The sequence below is a fragment of the Poeciliopsis prolifica genome, unplaced genomic scaffold (genome assembly GCF_027474105.1).
Source record: "Poeciliopsis prolifica strain line A6 unplaced genomic scaffold, Auburn_PproV2 SCAFFOLD054, whole genome shotgun sequence".
Taxonomy (NCBI): domain Eukaryota; kingdom Metazoa; phylum Chordata; class Actinopteri; order Cyprinodontiformes; family Poeciliidae; genus Poeciliopsis; species Poeciliopsis prolifica.
Window position 1 is genome coordinate 3,026,871 of NW_026562429.1, and position 21,669 is coordinate 3,048,539.

Genomic DNA, 21,669 nt, shown 5'->3' on the forward strand with positions numbered 1-21,669 from the left:
CACTCACTCACTCTCTTTTTGGTTACGTAGCAACAGCCAGTTGAGTTGAGTAACATGCGCAGCAGTAGTTTCAGGTTTCAAGTTTAAAAATAAACAACAGCGTTGTTTATTTTTCTATTTCATTCGGAAGACTGAATAAAATAGGAAAGATCATGCCACCAGTTTAGGAGTCTTTAATTTATTTAAAACTAATCAAGTGGCAATATCAACAATTATGGACAGACTGATATGAAACGCTTGTAGTGCGATAAGTTTTTCAGTTATATAATCCCGCCTGATGCTAAATATAGCAACAAAATTACTAAATTGACAACAGTTTGGTGAGTATTGTCGAACACGCATGTTGAAACGCTCTCTGAAGAGATTTTCAAACCTTTTTCGGGTAAAAGTACAGTAAGTTCAACCTTTTTCACTCCATTCTTATGTTTGAAAAGGAGCGGCAATTCCCCATACCGATCTTATATTATTGTCCATACCAATTAGATGGTAACGATTAAAATAAAAGAGCATTATATAACCTCTGTTGTGCACTGAGCGCTAATTAGCATTCATTAGACACATCAAACATGCATTGTCCCATGTTTCTGGCATAAGCGCCCATCAGATTTAGCTCAGCTTCCTCAGAGCAGAGCTGGCGTCAGATTTTGTGGCTCAGGGTAAGTTTCAGGGAGCAGATGGATGCAAACTTTAAACTCAGCAGGGAGAGAAAGCAGAACCGTCCATCTGACAGCGGACTTGGCCTGGCTGATGTTTGATTAAGAGGCGCGTTGACCTTTCTGAGGCTCCAGGGGGCGCCGAGATAAACTCTCACCTGACAGCCCGCGAGTCAGAACCTTCTAATTATTGCTGGAAACTATCAGTCAAGGAAAGAGCACTGTTATTTATTTATTTTACTTTTGGCATGTCAGGGGAAAATCTAATGCCAGAAGAAGATGAAAGAGGGACAAGATGTGAAAGATGAAGGTAAAATGTGTGGAAAAACGGGAGATAAATAGTGAAAGCTGGAGAAAATGCTCTTGTGAATCCGAACCCAGAGGCTCAGACTGGTGATACGGCTTCCGCCATGAACACAAAGGAATCTCCTGAACGCGGACGTGTCGCCTCAATCTAAAACTATAGCTGATGGACAGGAAGAAGCAGATGGAGGTCGATACGGTGATGAATCGAGTGGCACTGGGTGTGTACCGCTGCCGTTCATGACAAATTAGCCAGCTACTTCCCTTACAATCAATACATTCTGACAAAGATGGCTGCCAAGGCCAGCAAAAGAGATTAAACACCATAAGATTGAGACAATCTCACAAACATTTGATGAATGTAAGTAAGCTATTTCACATAAATTAATTTTGTTGTTAAAGTTCCCTCTGGAAATCTCATTGCAACCAATTTAATGTGTTCAACTCATTTTATCCATAGATTTAAGACAAATTAATGAAATTTCATTCCAATTTTTATTTGATTTTTTAAAAATTTTGATCTTCATCTGATTACCAATCAGTCAGATTATTGGCAAAAGAAAAACCTGAAAGCAATTTCAAAAGAAAGGTAAATAAAATATATTCAGGAAAAGTAATATAAAAGTAAATATGATCTACATTACAAATATCAAACCAGGGTGTATGCACACCCTTAAAAGTCTTAAATTCATTTTAAAAAGTAAGTTGATTATTAATATGTCTTAAATTTGTAATTAACTGCTATCTTACTATTTCTAGAGAGCAAATAGGTCTTAAATCCCATTCATAAAGGTCTTAAGTATCTTACATTTGAGTTTGTGAAACCTGTGAACAAGACTTAGGAAGATCGATACAATAATGGTTCACAAGATAGAACATTATTCTTGTTCCATGACTAAAGTTCTCCATCTAAATGCTGTTTAACAAAGTAGAGAGAAAGAAGCAGGATCTACAGCAGATCCCGTTTAAATTCTCCAATCTGCAGATAAAACAGAATGCCCGGCTTTTATTTTGAAGGCAATGACCATATTGTCCTCCTGGTGCGAATAACTACCAGTGAGCATCTGCTCCACCGGTAGGTTCTGGAAGAATGGACCCAGGGTGCCACTGTAATCCACTAATTCAGCCTCACTGGACAGCAGGTACAGTATGAGAAAGTATGGCGTCATCACTGATGGATCGCTCCGTCTCTGTGTGCAGTCTGACTGCTTCCTCTGTGCAGACATGTGATAGTTTAACATTATCTAATCTGATTAGTTTAAGTGTGTGGTATCAGCTCAACTCATTGTAGAACTTAGGTTCTGTTTGTAATGTGTACAACCTTTACTCACCAGGTTATTTCTGAAAGTAATCAGTTATTTTCCCTGATATATTTTTTAAAGTTACTAGTTAGTTATCACTAACAGTGTGAGGAAAATACTGGTAAGTCCCAGAAAGTCAGCCTGCACACTGCTGGTAAGTTTCAGAAAGGTATCCGTTTTAGATAAGGAAAACTACCTGATAAGTTGCTGCTATGTTCCACGAAAATAGCTGCTTAGTAGCTGGTAAAGTTCCTGGTAAAATATCATCCAAATTCTAGAAAGGAAGTTAATTCAGATTAACTTTCTTGAAAGTTAATTTGCTGGACAGAAACACATTTTGCAGGCTAAAAGGAGCCAAGCTCCAGTCGACTGTCATACAAACAGACAGTGACTCCTGCATCGTGTTGCCAGCGTCATTACAAAGATATTCAGTATTTTATACCTAAACAAGACTGGAAATATCAACAAAAAGAAACATTTTCGTTCATCTGTTAGCCTTAAATTTCCTTCGGCTGTAAGTGAAAGAGTTGGTTGGTTGTAAAGTGTTTCTCCATGCTGGCGCTGAAATGGACCCGTAACCTGTGGCGAACCACATCGACTGCTCAGACGGACTCCAGGCCTTCGTGACCCTGGACAGAATTTAGCAGGTATAGAAAATGGATTGACAGATAAAAGAGAGGTCCACACTGAGGACGCCTCCGACCTCATATTTTCTCCACCTCCCGTCGGTTTCTTCGGCTTTTGCAGACCGAGGTAACCGTAGGCAACTGGATAGAAACATCACCCGGCTTGTACCTTTCATCTATCACAGATTGAAAATGTGATGAGCTGATTTCATACTCAGACTTTAATGAGCAACATCCTGACTCACTCGGAAGCCAGATAGGATGTACTTCACCCTTAAAAAGTAATTAATTTATTGCATTCTTAAATGCTTTGGGTAATCAGACAAATTTTTAAGATGTTTTTAAATAATGATTTCCCTTATTAAGGGTAGAAATCTGTTCCCTAAAGGAAATTATTATGCTGTTCAAGGTTCAGTCTGAGCATTTTCCTGAGGAAGATAACTCTAAATTAGCTTAGAAAAAAATAATTGTAGAGCATAAGCAAAATATGTGAAAGAAAATGCCATTGGGAAGCTAAAATAACCAGCTGTGATACTTTGGACAGTAACGGTTGGCATTTGCAAAGCAGCCAATCAAGGGGCTCCATTTATTTTTATTGGAGCTAATTGGTTGTATGTTTTTTTCTTAAAAAGGAAGTAAAACATTTGAAAACTATTTTTTGTATTCTTATCTTATCTTTATATGATTTTTACATTTATTTCATGAAACAATGTGTATTAGGGTCACTGCAGATAGAAAAAAGGTAAATTTCTGCCAAAAAAAGCACAGAAATTTTTAGACTAATCTCAGAAATTAAATTTAAAAAAATTAAAAAGTCAAAATTTCTGAATTTGAAAAGTTGAAAATTTGCTATAAAACAATTGGAAACTTTCAGATTAATTTCAGAAGTTTGAGGAAAAAACTTGCGAATTTCTGCGTTTCAAAAATTTCGAAACAAAATTTGCAACTTTTGAAACGAAGAAATTTCCAAGTATTTTCTAGAGATTAATTGCAAAATTTCAAATGTCTTTCCAGAATATTTGCAACTCTTCAAACTAAAAGTTCCTAGAAATTTCAGAATTTGCTTTTCTTTTTTCAGAATTTTATTTCCTAAGTATTATTTCCCTAAACTGCCATCATACCTTCTCTATATCAAGATATTTGTTTTGTTTTTTTTTATTATTGCCAAGACATCGTCTGAAAGGGGCAAATACTTTTACACATATACAGAAATACATTTTTCAACATAAAACAATTAAATAAATCCCATGTTTATGCAATATCCCATTGAGTATGCAAAAGGAGACTGCGCAGCATTTATCAAGCCAAAGATTTAATTAAAATATTCCCTTACATATTCATTTTGTAATTAATATTCCATCAGCTGGACAAGGCACGGCTGTACAAAAGTTAATTTAGCCGTCTCTTCGCAGTCAATGAGGTAATATCCCTTTAATGTTCAGGGAATACACAACAGTCCCCTCTGTAACAGGTGCTTTTTCATTTTCTGTCTGGCTGGCTTTAATGATGTCATTAGACAGACGCTCTAGCCGAGGAAGCGCCAATGGCACACGACAGGAAGCGCAGCAACAACAGAGCAGAAGACGGAAACCAGGCATCTTTCTGATGTCACAGCTGTAACAGGAGCTGCTTGCTTACACGATCTGAGAGGGACTGGAGGAAAAGGGCTAATTGAATTCCTTGTGTACATCCGTGCACAAAGCGCCGCCCTCCCTCCTGCACCGAGGCTGGAGAGGCGAGCCAGGGAGCCTCGACTGAGCCGTACATCATTACCCAAGATTCCAGCGGGCACTTTCCCCGGCTTCCTCTGCCAGGATGCAAATGGCACAAATTAATCACAGCTTTTCCTGATGGAAACACAGGAGAAACGGAAAACAGCTCTGTAGTCTGCACTGGAGGCCAAAAGCCTCTATAGCAGAGAAGAAGAAGAAGGATAATGAACCAGGGCCACTCCAGGTAGAAAACACAAGGACAATTCTGAGCTAAAGTGTCATATATTTCTGGATATCATGCTGTACATGAGAAAAACTCATTTTCCAGGAAGACTTGGAAATTTCTGAGTTTGAACAGTCAAAAAAAAATCGTCAGGAAAATAATATTTTCTAGAGAAATACTTGGAAATTTTTGCATTCGAACAGAAAAAATTTGCAAGAAAAAATACATTTTGTCGAGAAAGACTTTGAAATGTTGCAGTTTGAAAAGTCAGATTTTAGCAAGAAAAAAGTTTGAAACTTTGAGACCTCAGAAAAGTTCTAGAAAAAAAATCTGTCAAAAGTTTGTCCGTTACAAATTTTAAAAAGACAAATATTTGATCATTTGACTCAGAAAATTCCATGCTTTTTTCTCTAGAAATTTTCAGATTTATCTCAAAATGTTTGCGTTTTTCAATCTGAAATTCAATAAAAATCTGATCCACTTGTAGATTGAGAATTTTGTGTAATTTCCAGTAAAAACACATTTTCTTATGTTAAATTTTTCATCCTTTAAGTGCCGAAACCCATCACCAGATTGAGGTTATTAAAAATCTAATCACTGATTCTATTTTATTAACCCTGACATTTTGCCCAGAACAATCAATCAGAACTACAACTATCATCAATAATGGCCACAGCACAAAATGAAGCAGCAACAAAATCAGAGCCGATGGGGTAAAATCTGAATGTCAGCTGGAGATTTAGGTCAAACGTCCAAATCCAATTTTATATGAAAAATGTCAACATGAAAACTCATCAAGTGGTATTTCCTCTCTCTGTAAATTTCCCTCCTTTTTACTGAAATCTCAAGATTAAGTTCTCGAATCTTGCTATTGTTGGTCTCCAAACTTTATATCGAACCGTATCGTCAAATCAGGAACATATTTCTGCATCTCCCATTTAAATCTATATGGAATCCCATGCTGTACATACTTACCATCTTAACAATTGTGGTGATATAATAAGACTGATTTCAGATAAACTGAGCTCCTCGCCTCCCTGTGAAATGCAATTACATTCAATGCCACGGGTAAGTAGTGGAAACCAGCTCATCATGTCAGACCCTTAATGAGCACCACTGAGGGAAATTATTATCAACGCAGAGCACAAAGACAACGTTCCTCTGAAAAAGCAGCAAGGCGGCTTTCATGAGGCAAACCTAGATGGATGGATGGATGGATGGATGGATGGATGGATGGATGGATGGGTGGATGGGTGGATGGGTGATAGATAGATAGATAGATAGATAGATAGATAGATAGATAGATAGATAGATAGATAGATAGATAGATAGATAGATAGATAGATAGATAGATAGATAGATAGATAGATAGATAGATAGATAGATAGATAGATAGATAGATAGATAGATAGATAGATAGATAGATAGATAGATAGATAGATAGATAGATAGATAGATAGATAGATAGATAGATAGATAGAAACTTGTCTCTGTGCTTGCAAACCTCTCTACTCGTTGGCGAATCTTTTTCTGCTCACTTTGGAACAGAAAAGTCCCGTCACCTGGTAACTTCTCAGCCAATAGAATGGAAGTGTTACATTGGGTGCGTTTATTTTATTAGAATTTGAAAAATGTAAGAATAGGCAACTTCAAATAAGAAGGTTTTTAACCTTGTTTTAAATAAACTCAAGGTTGGGGCAGGAAGCTTATTCCAGAGTGTTGGAGCATAAAAACTTTAAAAAAACTAAAAGCTGCTTCCACATGTTTTGTTCTGACTCTTGGATGAGTTAATTGGTTTGATTCTGATTATCTTAACGGTCTGAGTGGTATATAGGGTTGAAGAAGATCAGAAATATAGTCTGGGCATCTATTATGAAGTGCTTTATAAACTATTAAGGAGAGTTTAAATTATATTCTTTCTCTGATCTCTTTGTTTTCCTTAAGACTCTTGCATTCCGGAGAAGCTGGAGTTCTAGCTTTGTTTAATAATCCAGTAAAAATGCCATTGCAGTAAAAACTAATCTTTCAAAATCTTGTGAGGACATAAGTCGTCTAATTTTAGCTATATTTTTTAGATAGTAGTATGATGTTTTTATGACAGATTTGATGTGGTTATTAAAGTTCAGATCGGGATCCATGGTCACCCCCAGATTCCTGGCTTTGTCAGAGCATTTTCATCCAACAGACTGAAGGTGGGTGATTATTTTTAATCTATGCTCTGTTGGTCCAAACACTAATATTTCAGTAAATTTGGTGAATGCACCATAAGACCTTCCTCCTGGCTCTGATTGGTCGTTTCTGACTGAGCGGTGTATTTCTACAAATGGCAGTAGGACTACAAGGAGTTGTATGATACCTTCAGAACCCGGGACAGTTTTTTTTCTAAATATATAAAAACATTTCTTTTGATAAGAGTTACCTAATGCAGTTTAAGCTTCCACTCTCAGCATACTGTCTATGATTAAATTATGGCATTTACTTTGTTTTGTTTTTTTCTTTTTGTCCCCAAGGGCAGTCGACATAAATTCCACTTCAGTTTTATGTAAATTAAGCAACAGAAACTTGACTGTTCCTTGTGAGGGGTAATCCATCACTTTTACCTCACCTTTTGGTTTTTAGGAAGGTTAATTGGTTATGTGGTTGTGGAAAGGTTTGGAAAACCTGGAAACAGAAACCCTTTTACAAAGGAGCGAATCACTTTATGCAACACGCTTTTGTTTTTTGTCTTAATGGTTTAATAATTTTGGATCATTTTGGTAATTTTCTTAAAAGATACAATTAATTACAAAGATGTATTTTAAAAAGATCCATCGTTTTATTCTTTTCTTCCCAAAGTCACCCTCAGATTCCTGGCTTTGTCAAAAACAATAAATTTTGTCTTATAAATTAAACTAGACATCACAAGTTTTGGGAAACAAATTACTAATTACTAAAAATGCTTTAAATCTATAAATGCCACAAAAAAAACTAGACTACCTAAAACTCTCAAGACACAAATTGAGTTCGCAAGAACAAAACGAGATTTTAAAAAACTTTAAGGATCAAATTCATGCAGCAAAAAGAGATTTATTCTGCATTTTTATTGTTTGTGTTCCTGTTGCCATGAAAATCTAAAGACCAACACTTGAAACTACTTCCATTTACCAAACACCAAAATCGTCATCTTACCTAAATTTAACCAACACCACGCCTCGCTACAAAATAGAAAATATAAAAACAAATGCATAATTCATAGGCGTTGACAGAGCAAACTGGGTCTATCCCAATTTAACTGATGGAAAATTACTCAGCATGGCTAAACAGCCCCAATTAAAGCAGCTGCTCATGAAAGCTGAACATCAATGCTGACAAACCTTAACAAGCCCGGGCCCTCGGTTTCAAATTGCAAAAAAATAAATAAAAATCAAGCGTGCTGTGTAATGTATTCACCTTGTGTAGACTCATTATTTTGCTGAGACATTGAATGCATAAGCCTGGGTGAGTGGGGATTGATTCCTACGAGCTGAGGAGAGGGCATGACAGATAACACACACCGAGGCTAAAAGCTACTTTCCCCAAGGACATTTGCATGCACAAAGCATGGGAGAAACACGGCGGGCCACCGTGCCATCACACTTAACAAATCCAATTAGCTACTAAATAAGATCCAACACAAGGAGAAACAATGGATACAAGCAAATACCTAAACATTTTAAACAGATCTCAAGCTTGATAGTTCATTGTCAGAACTAAAAAAAAAATCTGATTTGTATGAGTTTAAAAATAGAAAAATAAAGGGAAGATACCTGATATATCTTAAGTCTTTATCTAAAAAATAAAGCTATAATGGTTAGCAACAGTTGGAGCTTGAGTTATATTTAGCCATAGTCACAGTTAGCTTAAGTTGCTTTTAGCCTGAGTTGCAGTTAGCTTCAGTAGGTTTCATCTGTAGCAGCAGTTAGCTTGAGTAAGTTTTAGCCTTAGTAACAGTTAGCTAGAGTGGCTTTTAGCCTTAGCAGAAATAAACTTGAATAACTTAGTCTAAGTAGCAGTTAACTTGAGTAAGTTTTAGCCTTAGTAACAGTTAGCAAGAGTGGCTTTCAGCCTTAGCAGCAGTTAGCTTCAGTAACTTAGTCTAAGTAGCAGTTAGCTTGAGTAAGTTTTAACCTTAGTAAAGTTAGCCAGAGTGGCTTTCAGCCTTGGCAGAAGTAAACTTCAGTAGGTTTTATCCTGAGTAAGAGTTAGCTTGAGACGGTTTTATCCTTAGCAGCATTAGCCTGATTAAGATGGATCAGTTGCAGCAGTTAGCTTGAGCAACTTTTTTGCCTTAGCGGCAGTTAGCTTGGCTAGGTGTTATCTTTCCCACCAGTTAGTTTTAGTAACTTTTAGCCCGAGCAGCAGTTAGCTTGAATAGGTTTTCATTTTAGTAGCAGTTAGCTGAAGGAGTGTTTACCTTGTAGCCGCTGAAGGCTTATGACAACTTTGAGGCTAATAACTTATTTAAAATCAAGCTATTTCTCTGTCATAGATTGCTAAATAAAATTACATATTTTGTGTCAACTACACTCATTGCTCACGTTTAGGAGTTTATTTGTGATCAAGTGATTCTCAAAGTTAAGAATCTTAAAAATATTTTGCTGAAAATTGTGTACTGGAAAGAAAACTAGCAAAAAATGCTCCAAATGCAAATTTAATTTCCCTTACAGATAAATAAAGTATTTTGAATTGAATTAAACATTATAACCATTTTATACTCAGCGAGAACAATACAGTTGTTGTTTTTTAACCAAACCAAAATGAACCTGGCTGATCACATTATATTACAGAAAAAAACAACTTTCCAGATGTTTCTTGTTCAAACAGGCCTGACAGCAAAGTAGAGCAGAACCAATATGAACAAAAAGGTTGTTTTCCACTGAAACTGAAAACAGCCTTCAGAGTAACCCTGAAATCACTGGTATTGATCAATAGCTCCATCAAGCCCTGATTGCAGCCATTTTGAGCATCTTCAACCCTTCACCCCAATGTCCAGACCGAACAAAACGGCTGCTGAATAATAGAAAGCAAAAAAAAAGAAAAACATCAGAAGATTAAATGAAATTAGAGAACTAACCACCCTTGTCATAAATTGTCAGAAAAATATAACTGCAGCCATCTGCCAGAGCTGCTGCTTGATTGCTTGACAAACAAAACGCAGCCAAAGAAGAAAAAACAAATCACAAAAGAAGCTCAGCATGATGGATTCCAGCTCAGGTAATGAAATGCTGCTGTTGTGCACTGTCACCACTGAAAAACTGTGGCCTGCATAAAGGTCACTATAAATCAAGTCCCCTTGGTCTCCAACGCCTGCATTTCTGATTGGGCAAAGAGCTAATCCCAGTCAAGTGCATAAATATCCCAGACGCACTGGGCTCGTATTTTCACCTCATCACTGATTATTTAGCTAAATAATGGTGTTCAATTTACAGCAACTTGACAGCAACTTATGATGAGCTATTATTTTTCTTTATCCTGTCCATTAAAAAAGCATTAAGGCCAGTACGTTCCAGCACAACGCTGGTTTTTCAAAAATACTTCTGCAGGACAAATCCACTCAGGATTTATCAATGCAATTTCCTTTTTTTATTTTCTTTTAAAACGTCTATGCTGACAATGTCGAGGTTCACTGCTTTTAAGGAGGCAAATCCAGGTTTTACTCCAATACTTTCTCCAATGCCTGGAGAGTCAACATAAACCAGTAGCAGAGTCCAATCATGACCACTTAAGCTATCACCAAATAAATATCGCTTTGCTACCAAGACAGAATAGGAAAGCCAACTGAAACGCAACCTGAGATCGAACTGAAACTGGGTGGATGATGGATGGAGCTAGAACTAGGAAGGAAGAGATGGAGAGTTGGCGTTAGAAGAGGGAAGGAATGAAGGAAGGATGGATCTAGAGATTTAGAGCTAGGAAAGGAAAGAAGGTCAGATGGAAAGATTTATGGAGGGAGGGAGAAATGGAAAGTTAGATCTAGAGCTAACTGAATCTAGAGCTGGCTAGCCATCTAAATATTTAGCTAGCTACCTTGCTAAGTGGCTAGAGAGGTCACTACAAAGGTAAGGATGAAAATAGGGAAGGATTAGCTAGCTAGCAAAAATAGCCAGATAGCAAGCTAATTCTAGCTTGAGATGGAAGCTAGTCCTTCCATCTGCCTAAGTACCAAGCTAGTGTCTGTTAAACTTTAAGAGTTTAACAGAGTCAAACGATGGCAACAAGCAACATTCAGGTTGTTTTACACAAAAAAAGAAAAACCTTTCAAATTAAATCACATATCAACACATTTAGTCATATTTTATGTTAAACTTAAAAGTACTTAACACTTTCAGAGAAAATGGAGAAGTGAATAAAATTGTGAAATCAAAAGATTTTCAGTTGTGTTTAGCCTCATTTACCGGTACAGATATTTATTTTGACATTTGCAGAATAAACATCAGTCTCTACCTAGCTAGTAGGTAGAGACCTATGATGCTGCGTTTGCTTGATAAAATTCTTTGCTATGTATGTATGCAAATATTCCACTTTGTGGAGTTGGCTAAGCGCTGGGCGCCCTGTAGGTGACCCCAGAGGGTTGGTGCTGGGAAAGAAACAAAGGAAAGAAAAGAAGATGAAGAAGAGGTCTCCTGAACCCAAGTTAGCCAATCCTGGGAATTTTCTCACTGCTTTGTTCTGCCTGAAGGTTTGTCTTTGCCTGCATTAAAGTTTCTGCTTTGTACTTTTTAATCTCCAGAAGATTCTGTCTCCGGTGTACAGAGTTATGGTTTCTCTTCCAACTAATTGCACGGTAAGTGTGTGGACATTTTCACATCATCTCTCTACACTGAAATGGGATGTGTGCCACGATGTTTTAGGGCTACTGTCAGATAAGTTGTAAAAATTCTGCCCAAAAATTCTGAAATATTGTAGAAAAACAAGTAAATTTCTGAGCTCCAAAAGAAAAACTTTTTCGAGAAAAAAATTAATTGTGAAATAAATCCTTAAAAAACAATGCAATTGTCTTGAAGTTGAACATTTGTCTGAGAAATAAACTCTGAGACTAATATTAGAAATTTTCACAGAAAAAAAATAAAATTGGGGGGAAAAAAATTACATTTTTGTGTAAAACAGAGTAGCTAGCTTCTTAGATAGCTTCTATTTATTGTGACAGAAACATTTGATTTTAAGCTCCATAAAAAAATCTATATTTTTCAGTTTCAAAAGTAAAAAAATTGGTCTCGATACACAGCAATAAAGGTGTATTTTCTAGAAAATTTCTGAAATTTATCTAAAAATTTTTATTTTTTTTTAGCAAATTTTTGACTTCAAGCTCAGAAATGTCAATGTTTTTTGAACACTTAAGGGATTTTTTTGGCAGAAATAATTTTTTTTATTTGCAATGGCCCTAATCATTGAAAGTGTGCCCCTATTACACCGCAAACAAATCTGAAAGTTTTTGAAACTCAGAAATTTACTTTTTTCTAAAAGAACGTCTGAGATTAATCTCAAAATTTCTGATCACTTAAAGCAGAAATTTGCTCATTTTCTTCCATCTATAATGGCCATAATTATTGTAAATATGACACCATCGCACATACAACACATCTTTAACATTTTGCCCTGAATTTCGGTTTGAAGCATGCAAACATTTGAGAAAAAAAAAGGACTGATTGTGCGGCTGACTCACTCCTTTTCTCTCTCTTGCTCCCAGATGTTGGGTAACAGGTGCACAGATATCAGATGTCTGGAAAGCCACGTTGCAGTAAGCAATCGATAAAGCAGCATGCATGTGGAGGCGGTCAAACAGCGCTCTGATTTCAATTCCTCTTTGTGTGATTCAAGCACAAAAACAAGCAAAGTGAGCTATCGACATGACTCCTACCAGCCGGCCTGCAGCCACGAAGGCTTGTTTTGGAAAGGCGTTAACGGAGTAGTGGAGCACCAAATCAGGCGCAGCCGTCCTCCATCAAAACGTGGCCGTCAGCCTGGAGGCACACAGGCGACTGCAGTTCGCCCAAACAGATGTTTGAGGTGCAGAACAGCAGCGTTCGGCGTGTTAACAGCTGCTGCCAGCGCGAGCTCTGGGGAAAACATAACAGCAGCAAATTAGGCTGATCTTCAATAAAGGTGGCAGTCGGTGCACTCAGCTTATCACTGCTGCTGCTGCTGGGGGGAATATTATTGTTCTTAAAATGTCACCTGTTTTGTTTGTTTTTTTTGTAAAAAAAAAAAGAAATTTTTATTTCGTTTTAGTTTGAAAGTTTGAGCTTCTACTGTATTTAAGCGCTTCTAATGTTCAATTTAGCCTGGAAGCAAGATACTAAAACGGAGTATTCAGTAAAGTCATAATATTATGAGAATAAAGTTATAGTATCATGAGAAGACATAATATCACAAGAATAAACTTTGGATAAGAGAATGAAGTCGTAATATATGAAAATTAAGTCATGATATTACGAGAAAACATTAAGAAAATAAACTTGAAATATGAGAATAAACTCAAAGTATGAGAATAAAATCTCATATATGAAAATAAATTCTATTAGAATAAAGTCATAATATAACGAGAAGATGAATTTCTACAAGAACAAACTCAAAATACGAGGATAAACTTATAAGACTTATAGAATAAAGTCGTAGTAATACTTTTTGACCAACAGTGAAGCATGGTAGAGAAGGGGTGATGATGTGGGCCTCTCTTTGATTGTGAACCGAACTGTCAGTTTAACTCCAGTGACTCATGTAAACATGAACTTTAGGGTTGACAGCTCTGGCCCAACTGGAGATCCTTCACCCCAAACGGGTTCAGACCCAATTATCAATGCAAACTTAATGACTAAAAGGTCTGATCCTGACTGATACTTTGAGATTTTTAGAGCGACATGCGAAAAAAATAAATAAGTATAGATTGGATCAAGAGACATGCACAAAAAAAATGTTACATTTATCTGAGTATCGTTTTGGAAAAAAATTACTTTTAGGAGTATTTTTTACTTTTACTTGAGTAAAAACATGAAGTACGCTGTGAACCTCTGCTGCGGTGCACTAAGCAAAAACAGAAAACATTTCCTGTGGATTTATGGTGTGATTATTAAGAAATGCCAACCAGGAATCTGTGCATGGCTGTGAGGCCTCGTAACTCAAAGCAGTTTGTCTCTTCAGAAGCTGAACGTTTGCGCCAAGCAGCAAAACGTCGCTGCAGGTGAGGTGAGAAAACCCGCAGCTTCTGAAGGCCGCGTTTCTTTCTCTGCCCACTTCTCCATCTGAGAGAAACAAATCATCAGATGCTCAACGCCGCCGTCCTTGAGTGGGGACGCTCCACCGTGTCACGCACCAACATCATCAGAGGATTGTACACGTGTTCAGCAAGTTAGCAGCTCCGATAGCAGTATCCCATGGCAACATTTACCCTGTCGTTACCACTTAGGCATCAGCACGAAGACTCAATTATCTGCAATTTCCTGTGCAGGTAAACACCTCGAGGTGTTTTGCCACCCATTTTCACATACTACCACCTTGACTGGCGTACAGCGGACAACAGAAATCACGCTGCGCCGATTTCTGTCCGCTACTCGAGTTCGTTTCTGTCCCAAGAGACCAGAGAAGATTGTGAAGTGAGCAACAACCGGCGACAATAAAACCGTCGAGCTGAAGCCGCAGAGCTTCCTCACTCAGATCAGCTAAATCACACCTCAAGGTGGAATAATGTCACAGCTGGGAATACAGAGGAACTACAATGACAAACCAGATCAAAATTAAGATTCTCTCAGTAAAATCCAATGGTTTTATGCTTTGACTGGGCCATTTTAACACTTATTCTCTTCATTTTTTATATAAACTATTGTTCTGTTGGTGACGTCAACTTAATTACAAATTTTTCTTTTATATAAATATATCTTTTGAGATGATGGTCTCCTCTAAACACTGCAAAAACACAAAATCTAACAGAGTATTTTCGTCCAGTTTTAGTGCAAATATCTTATAAATAAAACAAAAAAACATTTTTACCTAAACATAAAGGCTAGTTATAAGCAAATAATTTCTTAACATTGATGAAAAAGTACTTGTTCCATTGACAAATAAAGTAACTTATGACAAGACATTTTTCAGTTAAATAGTCTGACAATAAAATTAATACTTTTTATCAATATATTAAGGAATTATTTGCTTAATAAAGCCTCTCTATCTTGCTAAAAAGATACTTTCAAGTTGGTTTATTTTAAGTGTAATAAGATATTTACAAACTAGAACAAAGTAACTTAGTAAGATTTTGTTCTAACTTTTTTTGAAAATCTGATTTGGAAACATTTTCTTTTGCTTGATTTTGATATTTTTCCTGTGGAAATTAGAATTAGAGCGAAGTCTGTTTAGTTTTTTGTATTTCAGGTGCACTGAGATGTTTGCACTAGAAATTAGACAAAAATACTTGGTAAGATTTTGTGTTTTTGCAGTGAAAACATTACAGGAAAGTTTTGCAAAATAATAATGAAAAAAAACCTGAGAAGTCCCTCAGATTTTATTATAAAAAATCATTTCAGCAGCTGCATTTTCACTACAAATGTGTGCAAAACTTTGTCGATATTTTACTTCTATCCAAAAACAAGATTTTGCTATTTCAGGTTCCCAGGTAAAGAATTAAAAAATAAATTTCTTCATGTAACAACTCATTTAAAAAAGAAATGCTGCGCCTTCTTCCTCATGCCACTTCCTGTCATCTTCTTCAGTGTTTCTGCCAGAAGTAACATTCGGTTGTGATGCGAAAAGCACAAAATACACATTTTGGTGCATTTAAGTCACCAATCTGAACATCCAGTGAGTCACATATCAAAATGAACAAACAATATTTTCTAATTTGTGCATTTAAATCTCCAAAGCACCACCGGCTCTGTCGCTCTGCTAACGTGCCGCTCTAACTCTCCTCAAAACAAATTTTGTTTGCGTAGCACATTTCAGCAACAAGACATTTCACAAGCACAAACATATAAAGTCAAAGGACACAGTTAACACTGGAAACATTACATTTTGTCTAGAATCTGCTTCTTGTGCGTGTCATAAAACGTTAAACTTCAAGAAAATACTGAAAACAGAATCTGAATATTCACAGAAACAATGAATCTTTGGGTCCAGTTTCCTTCGTATAAAGACTTAAAATATCAGCAGGGTTTCCCCCAGTGTATTACAAGCCTGGCGGGCCACCAGGCTTAGATTTGCTAATTTATTTTAAGCAATTGGCTTTTTTAGGACTTTATAGTTTGGGTTTAGGCTTTACTCTTCCAGTCTTCCAATAACACATAGTTATCAAGTGATATTTTCAAATTTCCTGTCAACTGTAAACATTTTTTAACCCAAAAACACATCAAACAGCTGCATGACTCCCTAGAGGACCAGGCTTAGAAAGTTTTCTGGGGGAAAGCTGATCATAAACTTAAGAGTTTTCTTTCAACAAGATAGAAAATCTATTTATCCATTTTCATACAACATGGTCGCCTAAAATAATTTATGAATTAAAAGCAGCGCATCACAAAAGTATTCACTCCACTTTAACCTTTTCACATCCAGTATTGTGTTGTTCAGACCGTGAAATCAAATCATAGATCACTGAAAAGTCATGCCTGATTTAAATTGTGTCCAAACATAATTCTAAATAGTGTAGCATGCAAAGTTGCAGCTGCAAGCCTGGGTTGCACCTTTTCCAGCTTTGCACGGCCAGAAACTGAAATATTTAACTGTTATTTGCAAGAAGCTGCTATTCAAAAAGCAGGAGACATTTTTACTAAAGCATCACTGAATCTTTTTGGGATGTGCTGGAGAAGAATCTGATTCCCTCATGATCCCGATGAAAAATTAATGCCACTCTAGAGGATAAAAAAATGTTTATACATGGCAGAAGCCAATCGAAACTATGCCGCCGCAACTGCGGCCCTTGAAGGCTTTTTCATGACGGACTGGTCGTGTATTAAGCCCTCACATTCACATAATAGCTTGTAGCCTAATAAACCTTTACTTTCTGACAAAATAAATTTTGGTAAACGTCCAGCGTTTCTCCCCCAGAGTCGATAAATGGCTTAAAGATTGAAGAAAGCCAGAACGGCTGAGCAGATGCCAAACGTCCGTTCTGTTTTAATAACTTTCTGGCTCCAAGCAGAAGAAGGTTGCATAAGTAACACAGATTGTTTCAACCTGATAAAGCACTCTGCAAAGCAAACTAGAAATTCAGAAGCTCCTCACACCAAAACATTTGTTTTTTTATTTTTCTGGGACATAAAAAAAAAAGATAGAAAACCACATTTCTGCAGAAAATAAGGCCACAGGGTGCAGAAGACAAGCTTCAGTGAAGGAAAAAGCCTGACTCCACACAGCTGTGCCCCACATCTTCAAAAAAAATTGCCCAAAGTGTTTGCAGAGTGAAGCCTATTGAGCCAGAAATAAAGCTATCGGAGGGGCGAATCAAGGAGTAAACATCAAACTTCAAAGTGTGGAGCAAAAGGAAAAAAAAGGTCTGATGAGAATTTTAATGCAGCAAACAGCTTCTATTAAAACCAGCAGAGGCAGAATAAAAAAATGATTCAGAACATCTCAAAAACTGGACACCAAACGTCCTGATTGAGAGATTTAATGAACACTAGAAATCCTCCAAACTTCCAATAAATAGTGGACCTCCAGTATTCACAAAGGTTATGGTCACAAATAGCTACAATCAGTAAATATAAAAATACTAATAACTCATTTTAACAGTTAAAACACCAAATCTTCAAATCCACTTTAGCAGTTCCACAAAAGGAGTATAACCAATCAGCGACAAGGAAAATGAATCGCACAGCTGGATTGGCTGCTGTGAAAACACTAGCCAATAGGTTTTCAAGGTTTTCAACCTTATAGACTCGGTTTGATTGGGAACCAAAAGTTGCATCATTTGTTACATTTTCAGCTGCTGCAGTTCGCTTCCACATTGCTCTGAGTCAAACGAACCAACCTTTAGAAAAACCTGTTCGCCTCCTCGCCTGTGGGGGCGCTGCAGCAGCAACAACTGAAGGAAACGACTGAGCACAACTTTCCTTTCAGAAATGTAAACAAAAATGGAGAAGTGTCAGGTTTTGTCGTTGGTAAAAGACAACAAGTCATTTCTCCTGCTAACGCTAGACTCTTGTGTTTGTTTTGGTTGTATTTACCCAGAATGCACTGTGTTGTAGTCCACTGCATCAGAATCCACCTCAAACAAACAACAGAGATTGTTTCTGGAACAGAGATTGTTTTTTTTTTTTTGTCTGCATCAAAGTTTGATACATGATCACATCTCCCCGAACAAACCTGAGTGATCATCCAAACAGGGATCATTTTAAATATTATCTACAAAAGAAAACCCACAAATACGTGGGAATCTGCAGTATCAACACCCAAACATGGTGGTGGCAATATCATGCTGTGTAGCTCTCTAATTGCAGGAAAACCTGAATAATGACAATAATCTCCAAATCCTCCAGTAAAAACTGTGATCCAAACACAATCCTAGTGAAATGTTTGGAAAAGAAGTTGAGAAAAGAAACTAATTTCTGCCTGTGCAGATCGCCCCAAAAGCCAAAATGCACAAGAAAAGGTCAGTTAGAGAATAAAAACAAAAATGAAACTGAACAAAATCTACAGGAGGTGTCATAACCCTTAATATCAAAGATATCCCGCACACCAGCGCTTTATTAATGCCTGCAGCTTCCTGCAGCTGTAATATCTCCCTGCACCCCTCAGCTTATGCAGTAAAATATTAATGGGACCCTGTTGGGCTAAAGGTTAGACCTGAGAGGCTTAAAGCAGAGAAGTCAGCAGTCACCCTAAACTTCCCCATAAAGAAAGCAGGATAAACTTTTGATCATTTCCATGCTGGCTCCATCAGCACCAGGGCGTGAAGAAAAATAAAGGAATTTAAAATAAAACAAAGACGGAAAGGTGGAAACGCACGTACTCCCAGCGCATCCAAATATGCGTCAAAACGCACAGAGACGCCAGAATCAGCACATTTACCGGAGAACAAAAGCGCTTATTTAGCGTCAAACGGGGAGAAGAGAAGCTTTTTACCAGCACGTTGCCCTGCATCTTCGCGGTCTCGATCAGGCTCTTTTCCTTCATGTTTCGGCTCCAGACGGGTTGGATTCACGGACTTTTCACAAAACAGCGTCTGCGTGGTGAGCTCTCCGTCCCGCAACGTTTCCACACGGAGCCCCTCAGACTGTGAGCCGCTTCATGACTGGGTGGGATTACAATCTGACGGAGCGATTAAATACTGACAAAAAAAAAAAAAAATGTCCGAACGAGCGACCAGAAACGCTCGAGACAATGGGAGACAATGAGAGGGTTTTTATTTCAGATCCTGAAGGAAGAGTCATCAGAAAAAACACTAAATAGGTTCTTCAGTTGATGATCTCAGATCTGACACACCTACAAACCTCCTGCACGTCAGGATTTATGGAAAACAACCAATTATCACCGATTAAATACAGAAAATGGTTCAAAGTTTCACTCCAGTCAACAGAAAATTGGAATTAAGTCTATTACATCAGCATTGCAATAATATATATATCTATATATATATAAAAATAGAGAATTGTTCCTAATCAAATTTGAAATTTTCTTACTGTGCAAAAAAAAGAAAAAGAAAACAGTACAATTTCCATTGCCAGGCATTTTAACAAATTTTAAAAACTAAGCACTTTTAAGGGATTTTAAAACCTAAAACGCAAAAAAGTATTAAGGGTATTTGTAAAGTTTCTTTGCTGGACCTTAAATTGTGCCACATTTGTAATGAAAAGGCGCTAATTTGAGCAGCAGAGTGTGACAATAGTTCACAAAAAAAATCATAAAAAAGTACGATTTTCTCCAACAATCCGACAACAGGAGCCATCAAAATGTAATTTTACAAAAGATTCGAGAAGAATAATATGTACTGTTACCCCATGGTCCATATTTGCACCAGTTTTATTTATTATCTGCATGACCTCTGAAGCTTGGATTAGAAAAAATAAGATTAGCTGCCATAACAACACATTTTACACACATTTCTGTGTCACCAGTTGACCATGAAACCATCCAAAAGATGCTTAAAAACTATTCAATGTGGATTTCAAGACTTTCTAACTGAGCAGAAACACAACTGAAGTTATGTTTGGCTGAAAATAGGAAGCAGCTTCAGTTTTTACAGCTAAACACCAGACATTTTTTGGAGACACATAAAGGTGGTTACAAAGACAGCCTTCTGCCACCTGAAGAACATTTTAAGGATTAAAGAACTAATGTCACAGCAATATCTAGAGAAACTAATGTGTTTATATTTAGTTGCATTGTCTTCACAGGTTTGCATAAAAGAAATAAAAGAGATATAAATCAATCCTCCAGCTGCAGCAGACTGAAAACGCTGTTGCTGGTGTTCTGACTAAACCCAGGAAGATAGAGGACATCAGCACAGCTTTAAATACCTTTATTGCTTTAGCTGATAATTAACATTTCTGTAAACAATCTTAAATTTTGAGTTTCTATCAGTCAAAATCATCAAAATTTTAAATATATCATTAGTATATTTACTATCCAAGTCTCTCTTTGAAGTGATTAGCTAAAAATATTATAATTTATAAATATTCATAATTAAGAAGATGAGAAAGACCCTAGTGAATTAATAATAGGAATAGAATAAAGTCTGAAAATAACTGATAATCACATGATAATTAAACACATTAAAGCCAATTCAGCTTCACATGAAATCCCACTTTTAAAACAGTTTTAAAAAGCCCGAAACATAAATTATCCACCAAAATGACATGAAGCTTTAAACTTTTAGCTGGCTGTTCCAGAAAAAAAACAGTTCAGAAAATTAATTTATTAGAAATTTACATTACAAATAATTCAACAGAAGCGTCAACACAAAGAGAACAGCAGAAGACAGAAAAAAAGCAACAGTGGGTAGTTGTCTGGAAATATCTGAAAACATGCATGAAATTTTATTTTTTAATGTTTCAATGCTTTTTGTAAGCTTGCCCTCTTCTCATTTGGCTTTCATGAGGAGCGCCGATTCCCTTCTGTTTCAATCCAAAGCTCTGCAGGAAGCAGGAGTTCCTGGAGTTTTCAAGTTCACAATAACCCAAATAACAATGTTTAAAGCTTCATCTGGGGCTGCAGGCAGAAAAAGGGGATTGTGCAACATGAAGCGAGGTTAGAAAGCAGGAGATGCTCCACAAACGCTGCCACTTCAATTTGTTTTATTTATACGTTTTAATAACTAGCAGTGGAAAATTAAAGTTGCAGTTCTAGTTTAAAGCTTGGTTTTCGCCATAGTTTAAAATCACCACCAGAAATTTTCTAAGAAATAAAAACTGCAATTGTTCTGAAGATTTTTGACTTATTCTCCACAGAATATGGATTTTTTATTTTTATTTCTACACCAGGAGATAAAATGTGCTGCCTGTTTACAAAGTACTCTTTTAAAATTACTTTTAGGATTATTTTTACTTTGCTGTAATTTATACTTTAACCAATAATTTTATTACGAAGAATAATGTCTTCAAATAAAACAAACTTAAAAGTAACTTTTCAACAAGATAGACGTTTGTTTAAAGCAAACAATTCCTTAATATTAAGTGCTAGTTCTATTGGCAGATGAATTTTAAGTTAAATAATCTGCCAATAGAGTGTGAATTTTAAGGAATTATTTACTTACAATAAGCTCTTATATTGTTCTAAAAATGTACTTGTTTTTCTAAGTTAGCTAAGATTTTTGTAGTGATGAAAACCGAAGAACTAAAATCGTATGTTTTGCTTCAATGTCCATCCTCAAAACTTTCCCTTTAAATTAAGACGCAAATTAAGACGCAACAAAAA

At 36.6% G+C, this 21,669-nt stretch overlaps 1 protein-coding gene across 2 annotated transcripts in view; it reads right to left on the reverse strand.

The window, feature by feature from the left end:
- Window positions 1-21,669, reverse strand: part of dpp6a (dipeptidyl-peptidase 6a) — a 221,183-nt gene that overhangs the window by 180,858 nt on the left and 18,656 nt on the right. The window contains exon 1 of one of the 2 annotated variants that reach the window (XM_055059392.1): window positions 18,880-19,098. The exons of the other annotated variant lie outside the window; for it this stretch is intronic. Within the exon in view, the coding sequence (XP_054915367.1) occupies window positions 18,880-18,930 (51 nt within the window). The 5' untranslated portion in view covers window positions 18,931-19,098. Of the gene's footprint in view, window positions 1-18,879; window positions 19,099-21,669 lie in introns of those variants that run through there. 2 annotated transcript variants of the gene reach the window in all.